The sequence below is a fragment of the Odontomachus brunneus genome, unplaced genomic scaffold (genome assembly GCF_010583005.1).
Source record: "Odontomachus brunneus isolate Ranch 3 - 2012 unplaced genomic scaffold, Obru_v1 Obru_scaffold_041, whole genome shotgun sequence".
Taxonomy (NCBI): domain Eukaryota; kingdom Metazoa; phylum Arthropoda; class Insecta; order Hymenoptera; family Formicidae; genus Odontomachus; species Odontomachus brunneus.
In genome coordinates, this window is record NW_022639491.1 from 2,188,544 (window position 1) to 2,206,161 (window position 17,618).

The 17,618-nt window shown below is 37.9% G+C and overlaps 1 protein-coding gene across 4 annotated transcripts in view; it reads left to right on the top strand.

Annotated features, from left to right (window-relative positions):
* The first annotated feature begins 91 nt into the window (after nt 1–91).
* LOC116844348 (1-acylglycerol-3-phosphate O-acyltransferase Pnpla3) overlaps nt 92–17,618 on the top strand; it is a 21,712-nt gene continuing 4,185 nt past the window's right edge. For 2 of the 4 annotated variants that reach the window (XM_032815762.1, XM_032815763.1), the window contains exons 1-9: nt 92–237; nt 488–810; nt 13,590–13,702; nt 14,377–14,496; nt 15,416–15,604; nt 15,763–15,846; nt 16,053–16,229; nt 16,557–16,732; nt 17,090–17,200. In XM_032815762.1, the coding sequence (XP_032671653.1) occupies nt 651–810; nt 13,590–13,702; nt 14,377–14,496; nt 15,416–15,604; nt 15,763–15,846; nt 16,053–16,229; nt 16,557–16,732; nt 17,090–17,200 (1,130 nt within the window). In that variant the 5' untranslated portion in view covers nt 92–237; nt 488–650. The remainder of the gene's footprint in view (nt 238–487; nt 811–13,589; nt 13,703–14,376; nt 14,497–15,415; nt 15,605–15,762; nt 15,847–16,052; nt 16,230–16,556; nt 16,733–17,089; nt 17,201–17,618) is intronic. The other 2 variants (XM_032815764.1, XM_032815765.1) reach the window with 1 other exon arrangement.

The window sequence follows — 17,618 nt, forward strand, 5'->3', positions numbered from 1 at the left end:
CACCGGACCGTGTTTCATATCGCAGTCGTAGTTAGGCCGGTGCCGTGTAAGATGATTGTATGTGGACGTGCTGCCTCTCCTTCCTCTTCCTTTCGTGCCTCCGGAGCAGCCCCGGGATTTAATCGGTGAGAACAGCTGTTGCTCGCAGCAATTCGTCCGACCAGCCAGATCACGACTCACCGTCGTAGTAGACGCATCGCACCGCTCCGCTTCGCACGGAATCGCAATTCGCGTACAGTGAGTACACAAGATTATTCGCAAGCACGTATGTACGCGCACCGCTCGACGGCACCGCGTACTTGACGTTTATTATTTCATTTGACGCGCGCAAGACAGATCACGTGAGCATCTCATTACCGCGATCGCCGAGAGATAAACGCACATCTCCGGCGACCGTGACACCTTGCAAACGCGTATCTGTGTATTTACATCGCGTGACGCGCAGAACGTCACAACGTCCAGGCGGTGTATCGTTCGATATCCGTAGGGATATCAATCAGAATTCCGGAAGAGCGGGCGCAGGAGGGAAGCTGAGAGTGACAGAGAGGCCAGCGACAGCTCGGCGTCTACGTAGCACACTGCGTGTTGTCAAACGACCAACGTCAACACAAGGAGAATTAACGAGGACACAGGAGACCCGTAACAGCGACATGAATCTGTCGTTCGCCGGTTGCGGCTTCCTCGGCATCTACCACGTCGGCGTGGCGGTATGTTTGAAGAAGTACGCGCCGCACTTGCTGCTGAATAAAATCAGTGGAGCGTCCGCCGGTGCTATCGCCGCGTGCTGCTTGCTCTGCGACCTGCCCCTCGGTAAGTGATTTAACAAATTTCGTCGCATCACTTGTCTCGCCGGGCTATTGACCACAGACCGCATTAATTGGTCATGTTGCGATGATAACGTTGCAATTGGGACGGGCGGGTGAATGCTGTGGTCGATCGTCACGTGAATGAGTGCAACTCCGCCGGCAAATTCCTATCTTCCTTCGTTTTTCTCTTTTGGTTTTGCGAAGGACGGTCGGCCTAGCAGTTTCGTTTTGCAACAGGTCTCACTCCATTGGACGAACTGATGTGTAAATTCAGTACGCGATTGACCGCGCAAAAATGAATAAGCATTCTTTCTGAATGAGAAAGGAAGAGACTCGTGCAAAATGAAAATATAACCTTTCGACTTTTATACTTTCAAGAATTTGCACGCACATTCCTACAGGGAGCGAGCAACTCGATTCAGAAAAATTTTAAAAACATTAAAATTATATTAAAATTCAATAAAAAAACATCAATATTATTGTAAATAGAACATTGTACGTTATTTATGTCGATATAGAATATCTTTAGCTGCCATTCAAAACGGAAAAATTAATTAAAAATAAATAAAAAAAAATAATATATTCAGCATAATTATCAAAACATTCCAGTAAAGTTATTTTAAGACCACTTACACAAACGGTATCGTTTGGGAGTTGGAAAGTTAAGTTATACTGCTTAACCCTTTGGGGACCACTGGGACACATGTGTCCCAACCATACATAAAGTGTTAAGTCCCCAAAGGGTTAAGTTTCGCTCCTGTGCCTTGGTTTTGTTTTCGAAATTTTTTTTCTACAAGAACTTTCCGAGTTATTGGAAGTCTTTCTGAGTAACTTGGAAACACACTTACCATCAACATTAGTATTATTCAAGGTGTACCACGTTGAAGTTGCACATACACACACACACACAAAGAGGTGTAAGTCCGACCGTGCAACTTCCATGTGATACATCATGAGTAATGCTAATGTCGGCGGTAAGTGTAACTTCCAAGTTCCACAACTTGGAAAGTTATTGTGGAAAAAAAAGTTTGCAACTAGTGTTTCGGAAATGTCTTAACGTCAGCTACAAAGATATGAAAAATAGGGGGTTTCATTTAAAATTTGTACTTTGACAACGCTTCTCATCTCAAAATCAAATAAATATCAACATCTGATAAATCTTTTAAACCTCTACCATTTTTGTCTTGAACATTTTTTAAATAAACTAATATTTTATGAAATAATTTGCCGTTCCGGAACTTTTGCCACACACTGTATATCAGAAAATATATCAGAAAAACGTGATATTCTCTCTATGAAAAAGGCGTGGATCTTAATTAAAAAGAAGAGTGATAAACGTGACGTGCCAGAATTAAATAGAATTTTGAATATTTTGCATCATTGTAATACACTAAGTGAAAAGAAAGAAAGAGAGTATCACGGCGAAATGTGTGGACGAGGAATTTATTATTCTGCTAATAATTCATGCCACGCATCGTCAATACCGCGATAAGGAGAACGGACTAATTAGCACATAAATTTGTAACGTGCTTGTCCTTTCCCATATCTACCACTCCTCGATTACGCGTGCGACACGCGCGTGTGTCATTTCTGTTAAATATATACGCGAGAGAACGCAGAATTTGTAGAGCGACATTCTCAAGACGTTGTTGACCTGTTTATTACGATAAACGATCGCTATTATGAATTCGTGGAAAATAAATCGTGTCAACGTGGAAAAAAAGAAGGAAAGATATGAGGAATAAGGGGGATATATTTTAAAATGTAAAGAAAAAAGTAATAATGAGGAAATGCTGGAGAGAGAAGGAAGAAGAAGAAATTAGAAAGATACATATGGGAAGGAAAGGGAGAAATATCATAGCAGAGATTACGAAATGTAATAAGAGATATAAAGAAATGAAAATAAATTGAGATAGCCTTAATTATCTACGAAAGGAGAACTTAGATAGATTCAGAATAAGTACTCATATAAAAGAGCTGGTTAAATTAAGAAGTGATAATATGGAAAAGATAAATAAATATTGGATAGTAGATAACATATGTGTTATATTGAAAAGTGTATTATTGAAAATATTGTTGAAAATATATTGTATATTATTGTGTCTTATTGAAAATATATGTGTATTACTGAAAATATTGTTGGGGAATAGAGATAGAACATGTGTTCTACGGAAAAGGTCAGAATTGTATAAGGCATTATGTGGACATATGACTATAAAAGGATGGTTTGAAAAGTCAGAAAGCGAAGAAAAGTAGAAAAGGATATAAGCTATAAGTGAAACGTTATAAATCATTTTTCGAAGGAAAGAAGCTTCCTCGAAGAATTTCATGGATTGAAACGTAGAATTGTCTTTTAGGGCTATGTAGAAGAATTATTATATTTTTCTTTGCACAAGTAATGAAAGAATTATGACAAATAATGAAAGAACTCGCGCACTTCTCAATGTCGAAGTGAAACGATCTTTACCATCCTCTTTTTTACGAAAAATTTTACGAAATTCATAAATTGGAAACTTCTTGAAATTAATGAGAGTCTGAATGGCGGTTGCAATTGCGCGAATACAAAACGAACGGTAATGAGCGTGGTCTGGTACTAATAATAGTCAATTATTCGGCTCGAGTGTCAGAGCTCGCAAACGCATTATCTTGGTTAAAGTCGCAACAGATTAAATTGCAACAGATTGCAATTGTAACATCGCGACGAGATGACTGCGCTGTGTGCGTGTACTCCTATTTAGAGGAGTTGGATCGCGAGTAACGCCGGACTTATATCCGACACACAGATCGGCTACCGGAATAATTCGCAAAGTATGCTTAAACTTCCTATTCTACGTCAAGTTAAATAGATCGTGCTTAACTTAAGCAATGGCGCTTTTGATTCAACGCGAGAGTCGACTGTTTGCTGCCTTAAAACTGTGAAGATTTATCGAGTGTTTTGTTTCCTCCCGCGAAGTCAAGCAACTTGTCCCTCGGACCGTTATCACAAGAAGCGGAACAAACACATACGTGTGCAGTGATCTTACATTTCATACTATTGCTCTGTATTATGCCGTCGACGAATGCAATGTGAACGAGCGCCGTTGACATCACGCGTACAATCAGCCGCAAAAATATCCGCGCGAGCCGCGAAGACGCAAAAGCGTACATTTTACCATGACACCCGTATCTTTCGGATACTTCCACTGTAACGCGCGACACGACAAATTGCGATGCGAGTTACGCAAAGTGCGATAAAATCAATGCGAAAAAGTCACTATTTTGCGTCACTACTTCTAGTTACTCGAGTGTCAAAGCTCGCAAACGCACTTCTATTTACTACTTTCTACGGTGCGCTTGAGTATTTGTGCGATCGACTGTAACTTGACGATTCTAGGTCTCGTGATATTTTAAGATATAAAACTGCAGTTTGAGCCACGGGGCTGCGTATGTCAGTTTCATGTGACAGAAATATTCAGAATAAAACGACAATGTTGACTGACACAAAAACGAATTGATTTTCATTTTTTTTTACTTTATCTTAGCGAATCGAGCGTCTATTTGTATCACTGATCTAACAGGAATCGATCGATTGTGCATAATTGAAGTCGTCTGGGAGCGAAGTTTCGTGTTATATTTTTGGCGTGCGCGTAATTTACTTAATGATCTCATGAATCATTTTGATACGTCGTAACGACAAGGTTAAGTATCGTTGCACTTCGTCGTCTTACGTAAGTTATAATTACAGATGTTACAAGTTACATATACAGGCATAATATACTAGAGCGCGATTTTGCCGATCGCGGATGACGTGTATCCACTCGAGATCCAATAGCAGACTTTATACGCATGAAAAACACGGAGCTACTTAGTTCCTTTGTTCTTTCAACAGCCTCGGTTTTCTGTTCGTTCCATGAGTCAAACTTGACTTTTGCTACACGTGTAAAAGTACCGAAAGCTTGTCCAGACGGGTCGAACTCCAGACGCTTTCTCACACGAGTGTAATTTTGCGTGCGGTTTTTATTTTTTCCTCTTTCGTTTTTTTCGGTGTAATCAAAAGATTATGTCAAAATCGTTATTTTTCTTTTAGTAATATATGTACATACAAATTTTCGAGAATATTAAGGAAATTTTTTTTTTGAGAAATTACACTTATATATCAAATAAATACTCGAGTATCTCTTATTCGACGCGACCTTCGAGTCCAAGACTTGATTTATCACGCTATTATGCATTCCTCCTTTTGTTAAAAATAACCACGAACGAGTCAATATGAAAAAAAAAGAAATGATGTAAAAATTCGCTTTTTGGAAGATAAGGATATTTGCATGGTGATATTCAATATGCAATTATATGTTCAATTAGATATTCAAGTTAAATTTGTTATAATTTGGTGTTGAATTCGCGGAAGAGTACTTCGATGTGCTTGAATGAAAAGAATCAAACCAAAATTCCGCATGCAGAATGCGAATTCTGAGATCGCGTGGGATCAATTGAACGGTTTTTCGGATCAGCGAGCAATTTAGCAATTAAACGGTTAAATTATTGGGAGTGTGAATAAGTTCTCGCCGTTTCACCATTAGATGTCGGTATAAAAATTTTGTGGGTATAATTCAAGATGATAACGCATTTATATTGAAGTTCTATAACCTATGTTTAAAATCAGTGCGTGTCTTTCCATTAACCTATAAAGAACATTTTCTTTTCGTAGCGTAAAACATGTCAAATTTCGTGCCAAATAAACCGTTTTTGCGGGGAATTTTACTGCACTACTTTATTCAGAAGAAATCTGCAGCTTAAGCATACAGAATTCTTGTAGAAACCTATGGTGATCATGCTCTGTCGGAAAGAACATGCAGAGATTAGTTTAACCGATTTAAAAATGGTGATTTTGATGTTCAAGATAGAGAACGCAGTGATGCACCAAAAAAGTTTCAAGACGAAGAATTGGAAACATTACTTGCTGAAGATCCATGTCAGACGCAATCCGATGTTGCAAAATCATTAGGAGTTGATCGAACAACAGTTTCGAAACGTCTGACAGCATTAGGAATGATACAAAAGGAAGGATCTTGGGTGCCATACGAACTGAAGCCGAGAGACGTCAAACGGCGTCTTGTCACGTGTAAACAGCTGCTTCAACGACAAAAAAGGACAGGTTTCTTACATCGTGTGACATTCTTACATGGTGACTGGTGATGAAAAATGGATATACTACAGTAATCCCAAGCGTAAAAAATCGTGGGTTAAGTCCGGCGAAGCAGTAGCATCAACGCCAAAGCGGAATATCCACGGTTCCAAGTTCATGCTCTGCATTTGATGGGATCAGCTGGGGGTAGTGTATTACGAGCTGCTCCAACTCAACCAAACCATCACAGGAGATCTCTATCGACGACAATTGATGCGTTTGAGCCGAACATTGAAAGAAAAACGACCGCAATATGAGCAAAGACACGATAAGGTGATTTTGCTGCATGATAACGCTTGGCCGCATGTCGCGTCACCGGTCAAAACATACCTGGAAACGCTGAAATGGGAAGTCCTACCCCACCCGCCGTACTCTCCAGACATTGCGCCTTCTGATTACTATTTATTTCGATCGATGACTAACGGCCTGGCTGAGCAGCACTTCACTTCGTATGAAGAAACGAAAAAATGGATCGATTCGTGGATAGCCGCAAAAGAAGTGTCGTTTTTTCGACGTGGAATTTAAATACTGCCAGAAATATGGGAAAAAGTAGTCTCCATCGATGGGCAATACTTTAATTGACTTGTTTTTTTATTATTTTTTTTTTAAATAAAGGATTTATTTTCACAAAAAACGGCGAAAACTTATTCACACTCCCAATACTTCAATTCATAACAGTTTCCTTATCTGCTGATCATACGTATATTTCAGTCATGCGGTTCCGATCGCGCCGCGTATAAACAAAGTCATAGGCAACGATCGCTTAGGATCGTTTGTGACGATTCGTGTGTAATTAAAAGAAACGTTTGTGTTGTCACGTCATCGTTTCTCACGGCAAAACATGTTTTCCGTTCATAGACGCAATTCAAAATCATGGTCAGACTGTTAATGGATGAGATGGTCGTGACAAAAAGGACCCAACGCTATCTCCCGCTGGCTCTGCCGCCTAGATACACATATATGCGCCAGTGTCAGTGGAACTAGGTTACAACTGCACATTTATTGCGAGGAATAATAGGAATGCGCCGGGGTCGATAATAGACCTCCGACTTTTCTATGCGCTGCGCGTATCTGCGGATGCTGCAAATGCACTGAAAGTAGCGCGCGTCGTTTCTTTGGCTGAGTGAAAGCCCCGATCTCGGCGATGCGACTTGCGCGCTGCATTAAACGCAGATAGATAAACTAAAAATGCAATCACCATTGACAAACAACTCTCCTTCCGGCGATTAACATAATTCAATCGCGCCTCTCGGGTGACATTTTGCATCACTGCTCATTTCTCGTCTCTCGCGTCGTTTTGCGCTGCATAATATACACACAGAACAATACATACTGCGTTCAAGGACATTACTTATTTGTTTCAAGCATAAGTTTGTACTTATTTGTTTCAAGCATAAGTTTGTACTTGTCTATCACAAGTTATAAGCTATCACAAGTTTATAAGTTCAAATTTTATTTAAGATACATTCTGAATATTTTTAACATCTCAGAGAGAATATTAAATTAAAACAGAAATTTGGCTTATCCACTACATAGAGTCAATATATAGAGTCAAACCAACTTTTATTGGTAAAATTTGATAATATTGTTTTGTAAAAAGAATAAATTTTTCTGTCTAACACACAATAATAAGGTTTTCTTAAGTTTACAATAAATACATTTTAAGATTCTTTGATTTTATCAAGAAAATATTCTTTGTCGAAGATAGCTGTTACTTGAGAGAAGAAAAATAAACTGTGTCATCGCTTTTCTTATCAGCAGAATAATATTTTTCTTCGTGTAATTAAGATAATGATGATGATTATGTATATGATAATCGTGAATGAAATTTTATGGGAAATGTAACGTGTTGGGTTAAATTTAACGAAATAACATTTCATTCGGGAGTGAAGAGATCGGGGGAAATGTATAAATGTATGTATTGCAAAGATACCTGTGATTGTTAGCCTAAGAGAACTTTTTGAGTATTTTATCGGACGAGCTTTTCATCGGTGGCTCATCCACTCTAAATGTTAATTGTAGCGCGTTAAGATAAACGATGGAAGATAAACGCGGAAAGTACGGCACGAGATATGCTCCTACATCGAGATTGGCGGACGTTGTTTCAATGGTACGCGATTGTTCCGGAATGTATTTGCACCTGCGACTCATTCGCGATACTCAGATATCGCGATAAAAGCGCATCGATAATTATCGCGGAATCGCGTCTGGATGTTCGACCTTAAAATTCATCGCTCGCGATAAGAGAGCGCGAAATTATATATTAAATATTTGCTCGGCGTGAATTATGAATCGTTGAGGAGAAATAAAGAAAAAAGAAAAGTTTGCTGACCGAGATTACTCCTTCAACGAAGCGAAAATTATTCAATGAGATAAGAAAGACGCGGGAACGTATGTTAACGGACTGTAGTTCGTTGTCGTGCCAAAAAAGGCGCATTTGAGACAACACGAGAAAACACGAGTTCTTCGCGCGTATCATCTCATTGACGTACCATCAAGTGACGCGAGATCAATGTCAATCAATGCTTACGAAAACGACAGAAGTGTCTTCTCAGTGGGTTTTTTCTTCAATCAATGCGGAATCGCAGTAGCACAGCGAAGAAGAAAAAACAACACGTCGAATTACGTTGGTCAATCGCGTATTTGTTGTCAATCCCGTTGTCATACTTGAAACACGTTAATTTAATATTTCTGACAGATAGAATGTGAACACGATAACATGTATGCACGTGGACTGATAAGAGAAAACAATAAAAAATATACTTTCTATTTTAAGACAATGAGGTAAGCTACATCGACATTGTCGTCGCGGCGTTAATGGACTCAAAGAGAAGTGATCGAAGCACACACGAAAATACGAAAGTACGGTGATTCCACCGGATGTGGAACGGCTTGTATAATTACTTCGATCATTGCGGTTGCCGTGAACGATCTCTCTGGATAATTTGAGATACCGATATGTATCGTAACAAGCTCGTGATTTAGTCGTAACGCTTTCTCGCCAACCTTGACGATTCCGGCCACGCGCAATTCATCGTTAGTTCGTCTTAACATCGCAATTACACGGAGCAGTGTCCATACAGACTCGCTTCTATGCTTTTGTCCGTTTTGTTTTCGTGCAAAATATCAGCAATATACACGGTTTCCGATAACTATGACGTCAGGCTTTTCTATTCACGACCATTTTCATCGGGGGTGAAACGTAAACAAATCTCGAGGATCAGATAGTAATCTTTCTGTTTTTTTTCAAGAGCCTTTGTTGAAAAGTTTGTTTAAGAACGCGGCTATCAGACGGCTTATTGCGAAAACTAATATTTGTAAATTTTCTTTAAAATTCCTCCCTATTTTACTTGTTCGCGGAGTACCTAATTTTCTGGTAGGAACTTTATTCGTTTGTTCACTCAGAGAGGATTTGACTTGTGAGAGGTAATTACAGAGCGGTCGATAACTTTCTCCAATTATGCAACGATGCCAGCACGAATTTTCTGGGAGATTGGTTTATTTTCTCTCCTCAAATATTAATCGGGTATATATCTTCATTGTTTGTCGTGGTGTCATTGTTTGGCTATCTAATAAATTCCATTATCTCCTTCCGCGATGTTTGTTGAGGAGGCTGATGTTTAAAGTTCAAAAGCTATTATTTTCATAATTCGCGCGCGATCGCGATTATAGCGCAATTATCAGCCGTTACATTGTTCAGGTACGATGACAAAGTTCACGCGTACATCTGACGCTTTCCTCCGAAATCTCCCGCGACTTCGGCAATCTCTGACCGACGACAACGCGAACTGCGGACGCACTTAATTCGTAAACCTGTTTTCAGATATCGTTAATATCAGACTTACGTTTCCTTTACGATATCCTTTGATTGGTTACGCGACATTGCGCAAACGTGCATTTCTTTGTCAACTGGAAAATAATTCCGATCTTTTGCCATGATAATCAAGCTAGCAAGAACGTAAGTGTGCACACACACAGAATGTCTCGAAAATCTTTCAAAATTACACCTCAATTTTAGCTGTCAAATTGTGATAATCTGTTATCAGAAGGAAACTATTAGATAAGGACAGCAAATATCTTTATGATAGTCGAAACATCGAAATAATCAGATTGTATGAGTAAGATTGTATCACTGCGGGAGGTAGTCACTTAGATACAAATTTACTTAGTAACAAATTTGTGTTAAATTTAACATATTTCACATGTCTCAATTTATCTACTCTAATTTTTGTGTTAATCTAACACAAGGTAAATGTATAAATAAATAATATGTCGGAAATTAACACAAAAATATAACACTTGGACACGATTGCGTTATTTTAACACTTAGAAAAATGATGAAATACGACGCAGAATAGCCAACATAACGACAGTGTGTCAAGTTAACATACGCATCAGTATATAAAATTTAACACAAATTTCCGCTTCGATCGATTTCAATACAAAAATGTTTTTTTATCGTGTAGTAATAAAGTAACTCAACACGCTTATCCATAAGTAGAGTGAGAAAAGAAATTCTTCTTCTATCTTATCAAGAATTCAGCACTTCTCATTGAGGAAAGCGTGAACTTCTAATTCTACGTTTGGCTTCGAGATCTCGATACTTAAGTTGCGATCATATGATTAATCTCGGACAATATGACGTAAGTTCAAGTACGTTAAACTGGCAAACTTTAGCCGAGAACTTTAACTGAGAAATGACTGCTTGCTATGAAATAACGATATCTCGACGGTGAATAGGTCTCATAGATCGAGTGCGTTGGCTCTTGACGTACAATTGAATCCCGCGATCTCTTGTTGTTCGACGTCGTTGCTTATTAATTCCTATCAATTCACGTGTGACGTCAGTAATCGCAAATATGTATCTTCTCGTAAGGAACGCGCGATAATTACCGTTAATGTTTCTCGCGAGCCACATGTGCCTCTCGTGCACGGTGCATTGATCCGCGATCGGTGCATTATTAATTATTACTTCATCTCACATCTGTCTTCGCATAATCGTTAATACACATGTTCCTGCGCGACTGACCGGCAATATTTGCTCGATCAAAATGTGAAACTCCAGGGATATTACACGATTCGCGCATGTCGATGTTTTATCATTTTGTACACATGCCGCAGAAGGAAGGAAGAATTTGATGCGATTAATATGTTTCAGCGAGAATGATTGATTAAAGAATTGTAACCGATATATCACGGTGTGCGCGAAACTTTTAACGATCGATCTTCCGTATGTATGAGGCGCAATTCCCCCCATCGCGGATAATGAAAAGTCATTAACGAGACTAGCAGTGAGTAATCTCTCACGAGTGAGATAAATGGTTTCACCGTAAATTTCGATTGTTCGAGAAGGCGGTGATGTATTCAAGCAGCTGTGGTATTTTGTTTCGTTTGCGTTTATGTGCCACGGACAATCGACGAAAAGATAATACAATTCAATCTGATGTATATAAATCAGCCGTTTTTTATTAGAATTATTTTATATTATGTTATAGATTGAGACGTATCAATCCTCTGTTAATTACGCATAACGCGTGAACGAATAGTCATCCTTATTGGCGCGAACAAAACGTCAAAATATCGAAAGCTATATAGAGAGAACGATTTATTGAATCAAATGTTTCTTTGGAATAGTCCAAACAAATTATTTGGTTGACAACAAAAATATTTCTTTGGAACTAAGCCGCGAATAAATATTTTTATTGCGTCAAACAAGATTTTGTTCGATCAATAAAAAAATTCGTTTGGACTATTCCAAAGAAGTGTTTATTTGATTCAACCAAATCGTTCTCTCTGTGTACTTGGATACATTTCCTTTTGTACGTTTTGCTTTGCATATCTCTCTCTCTCTCTCTCTCTCTCTCTCTCTCTCTCTCTCTCTCTCTCTGTGCCTCTCGGGAAGAGATTACCGAATGGTATCGTTCCTCCTTGATCTTCCTGCGCGCGTGCGGCGCAAAATGCCAAAGCAAGCGAATCTCGTTCCGACACGTGATGTCAGCGTTCGTCTCGGTATCTCTCGTACGGCCGTACGAGAGATACGGCGAACAAAGCGATGCTGTTTCTATCGGTCCGCGGTGTGATAGCTGACGTTCGTACTCGCCTCCTCTCTTCACCATCCACGTCCCCGCCACGCAGTTTTCGTCGACATTCGCACATCATCTGATAACCTCGTGTAACTATTTCGCCCCGCCCGCTCTTCTCTCTTATGTTATTATATTTCTTCCTTATGTCCTTAGGACTTGGTGGCAATGCCGATCGGTAATTAATGCGTAATACACAGCTGCCGATCTCATCCCCGACACATGCGCGTGCATACGTGTTTTTTCTTTTCTTTTAGTCGTTTTCCTCTTTTCGGCACGTAAATCCAGCGCACTTGCGACGCTTCTCACGGACATAAACATAAATATTGCACAATCGCGCGTGCATTATCGCGCCGCGAGATTCGCGGCGTATGTACGTATACGTGTACGCATGAAAAGCCTGAATCGTAGGAGACGCGAAGATCGAACTCGCAAAAATCCGAGAAATATTTAAACACACACTTTGTGTGCGCGTAATTACATCGTAATTATTATTTGCCCGCGAGAAATGTTTAAAGAACCGCAAAGCTCTTTCACAGGAGCACCACTGAGATCACCAATGCGCTATTTCATTCTTTTTATCGTGTGAATTTTTTCGGTAGGACGAGATCACGTGATGTTGTTTGAGCACAAAATGTGTCGTACGATCGCAAGATGTACGCACGATACCAATAATCTTTTTTTCTGTTCCCTCTTTTTCCTTCTTCTCGACGTGATTGACGTAGAACGTCTTCTAAATATACATATCCAGATCAAGTGTCAAAATAGATAGAAAAAGAGATAGAAAAAGAGATAGTCTTATCGTGAGGTTGTACGAATTTAATTTGAACGTTCTCACTTATCGATTTATCGGGGCGAGTATCTCGCGATATCGCGATGTGATTTGTTATGTTAGTATGCGCGTTATTTCAACATCTTACAGTAAATACGATATACTTCGAAAAATCGCGCACTTCGAAATATATCAGGAAAATGGTACCTCAGAGTTGTTGGTCATGCGCTCATTCTTTGCAAAATCGATTGTTCTCGACGAGTTATCATCGAAAGTATATCCCCTTGTCCACAACCTTGTTTTAATCCTTAAGCTGTAATAAATTGACCAACCACAGTTGATTATTTTAAAAATAATCAACTGTGGTTGATCAATTTATTACAGCTTAAGGATTAAAGCAAGGTTGTGAACAAGGAGTTAGAATAGAATATCTTTTATTAGCGCTATGTCTTGATTCAATTACCCTTTTCTACTTTTAGCTCAACGAAAAATCACAAGTGTATCTTGAATTAAGTTGATCCCGTTACATAAATTAATATAGATACTCGAAATTTACTGAAAAATTGGTCCTCGCTTAAAAACAAATACAAATTGTTTCTATAAAATCACACTTTGCTATTGCAACGTGAATGTATTGTTATCGTGTTTGCCGATTCCAATCCATCGTCTGACAAAGAGGTCGACAGTTTGTCGCTGCTCACGAATGTTTTATCAAACTCGATTAAGTTCTGCTCGGATTCGTAATATTTTTTTTTCTTTCGTTTTAGGAGAAATCACGAGTCATGTATTGCGCGTAGCACGTGAGGCGCGACAACGCACTCTCGGACCGTTCAGTCCGTCTCTTAATGTGCATCAGATTATGCTGGAGAACCTGCAGAAGGTAAGTAGAACGACAATTAACAGCGAAATATCGCGTTACCACAAAGATTGAATTTCTTTTCTCCATGTTCGCCCTTTCTGTTCCAACCTGGCTGACACCGTCGCATTCTACATTATGTATGCAGAATAATTGAAGAACTAAGAATTCTACTTTCATTTAGGATGCAAATCTATTATGAATCCTACATATTCATTCGCTTCACAAGGATCGCTATATCGATCCGTGCCTTTGGTTCTCAAGTTTAAATATTGCGTTAATTAAAAATTATACGAACTACAACGTATACATGAAAAATATAGAAATAATATGTCTATTTATAAACGTGTTTAAGTGCTTTGTATAAAAAAAATTTATCTTGCATGAATATATATATATATATATATATATATATATATATATATATATATCACGCGGAGTAAATTACACCAGCTATACAGATAAATGTAGCCGAAATCGTTCATGTTATTAACTAAGTTTTTGCACTCTGTCAATAATTCTCTTACTTTCTGAAGAAACGAGAAGCGTACGAGTTGCATTCAAGACATAAACGTTCAGGATAGATGTATCATTCGATCAGTTTGATTAGTTCGATCGTTCAATTGGGTTATAATATACTGTGCTGCTTGCCATAGATGCAATTTAAGACAGATGTCATTGTTGATTTTTTATTTCAGTTTTTACCGGACGATGCTCACATCCGTGTAAGCGGTAAATTGCACATCTCTCTGACCAGAGTATACGACGGGAAGAATGTGATTGTCTCGCAATTCGGTTCGAGGGAAGATCTACTACAAGTACGTGAAATCAGTTGTGCATTTATCATTTACTCTGTAATACGCACTATTCCAGGTATAAGAAGAATGTTGTCTTTGTTAGGAAAGATTGAAATTGATAGAAATTACTTTCAAACCGAGCGTTACAGAATTCGATAGGAATTTCTATTAATCAAAGTAGTTATTATTGTATGACCACAATATATTTTTTCATTTAGAAAGAAGTTCTCTAGTCTCGTTTTTAATAATAGAAAAATTAATAATTCTATTCGAAAGCGAGCTCAACGTAAGAAACGTAACTCTTGCATCGAATTGATAATCTCGTTGTTTTCAGTCTCATTGTGGTAAAACGTCGAAATCGGGTGCACACTTTATCTTTCGTGAGGAATATAGAGCACAACAATGTATACTGATATCGTGATCTCTTCGTTCAACAACATATTTCTGTGACATATTTTTTGCTTCTTATACGCGGAATGGCAAACATGCGTAACGTTATGACGCAATGATTGAGAACGTACGATATAGATAAGATGTGTTGATGTCGTTTCTAACAACAACAACCTGTCGAAAGAATTTACGTTTATTTGGCTATACTCGCATAGTTTTGTGCGTCATATATCGTATGATATATATCGACACATCATTACGATACATAAAATAAAAATTAGTTACGAAAATAGATGCAAGCATATCGCGCGTTTGATGTAGCAAATTTTAATTGTTTCTTCGTCACGAGTGTTATTATTAAGAGTATATATCAGCTTATATCTCTAACATAACAAATCTAATAAAATTAACGTTGATTACACGGAATCGTTAAATGAAAACGTAATTAAACTGTGCGAAAATTTTCAGTTTGCTTTCTTGAGAGTAGCCTCTTCATCTATCCAAATCTTCATTTCTCTTGTATTAATGCCGGATATTTTTCTTTGTGCAGGCTCTGATGGCCACTTCGTTCGTGCCACTGTTCTGCGGTCTGTTACCACCGCGATATCACGGCGTCAGGTACATGGACGGCGGTTTCAGCGACAATCTACCTACGCTTGACGAGAATACCATTACCGTTAGTCCGTTTTGTGGAGAGAGCGATATTTGTCCGAGGGACATTTCGTCTCAACTTTTTCACGTACGTACATGCATACACTCGTCGTCTCGGCATATATCAATATAACTTGATCACTCACTTGATAACTCGTTTAAATTAACACGAATAATTAACGAGTTTAACAACTGTCTTGACAATTGAGATTATTGTGTCTAATTACCATTATATACACTTTACAGGTCAATCTTGCTAATACGAGCATAGAACTCTCTAAACAAAACATCTACAGATTCACAAGGATACTCTTTCCGCCTAAGATCGAGGTATGAAATATATCGAGATGTAAATATCATAATATCGTGCAGGATGAGAGGCAGTATTTAATTTTCATCTTAAACTGCGGACACTTGAGCTTACAAGCTTAATTTTGAAGATGATTATTTTTTCTATGCAGGCGAATATCTATCTTAAATATACACAAATTCTCTAGCTATAATGAATATAATTCGAACATGCTTTTTTATTACAGGTCCTTTCGAATATGTGTAAACAAGGATTTGACGATGCATTAAGATTTTTACATCGTAATAATATGTTAACTTGTACGAGATGTCTTGCAGTACAGTCAACATTTGTCGTATCGGAGACTCTTGATGAAAGTATGGAATATGATCCAGAATGTTTAGAATGTAAACTGCATAGACAGGTGAGAAGCTTATATAAAAATATAAATACCTTTAATGTAATAAACATAATTTCTTTTATATAAAGAGAGTATGTGCATTAAACATTTATTTAATATACATAAATCTTTGTGATATCGCAATTGTTTGTTTTACTTTACGACTCTTTGCTTGTGAAAACATCGACTTAATTACGATCTGCATTTCGCAGGAGGCTAATGTTGTCAATACTGACCCAACTATTGAACCTTGAATTATCCATAAAAAATTTTTTGGTATTTCCTGTTTATAACACACATATTTTTATTATATTTTTATTACATAAGCTATCTCCTATGTTATATTCGTAGGAAGCACTGGTGTCAAAGTTACCTGAGACAGTTCTGACAATATTCCAAGATGCTATAGATTCTGCCAATAAGGGACTCATTAATTGGCTATTTAAACATCGTAGTATGAAACTACTGTCGTTACTGAGTTTACCCTGCACGATACCAGCAGATATAATGTATGCAACCGTCACAAAGTAAGTAACTATTGAAATGTATATATACATACACGCATACACACATATGTATCCGCACTTTTATATGCATTTTCTACTGCATTGCATGAGCAATTGCATGTTGTTGATCACAAATTCAGCCGACAGAGTGCAATTTCGCCAATCATGATTATTATTCATTACCTCATCGGAAATATTCAAGAGCGAGCACAACGATCGAGTGGTAGGATTTCAGAAGATCGATTTGACTTGACAGTTCTAATATTTTGCATCGAATACAAGAGACAGTTGTTATTTGATAGAGTTGCGAACGTTGTGCTCGTATATCCATTTAACCACATTCGTTATTATGTTTAACGTCATGCATGTCGTTGATAGTCTGATTGGTAACAAGATAGAAACACGCTCTTTGGAATACAAAGTAGTCGGGAATGTTCTGCGTATGCCGCAACAGACGTTTCCTTGCTCTAAGCACCTAACACCTTCCGGGTAAGCATCCGAAGGCTTTCTCGATTTCATGATGCACAAGCGTGTGTCTACGAAATTATCAAAGTCAGCTTATATTATCTAAAATAATATATTCATTAATTATAAATGTGCCTTGATGCATTGCTGCTATTAACACCATCACTCTACTTTCTCGAAAATGTCAGCTTTTCTTAAATTATTTGCAATTTATACTTTATAAGTACACCTTCAAGGTGTAAAAAGTCGTAGAGATATTTTCAACGTATAAGGAAAGACTGAAAAGGTAGGACGTAAATATTCACAAAATACTTAGTTTTCACAAAATAAATATATTATATGTAAATGTGTCATAAAATGGCAAACACAGGCATATACGCATATGTGTATATATATATATATATATATATATATATATATATATATATATATATATATATAT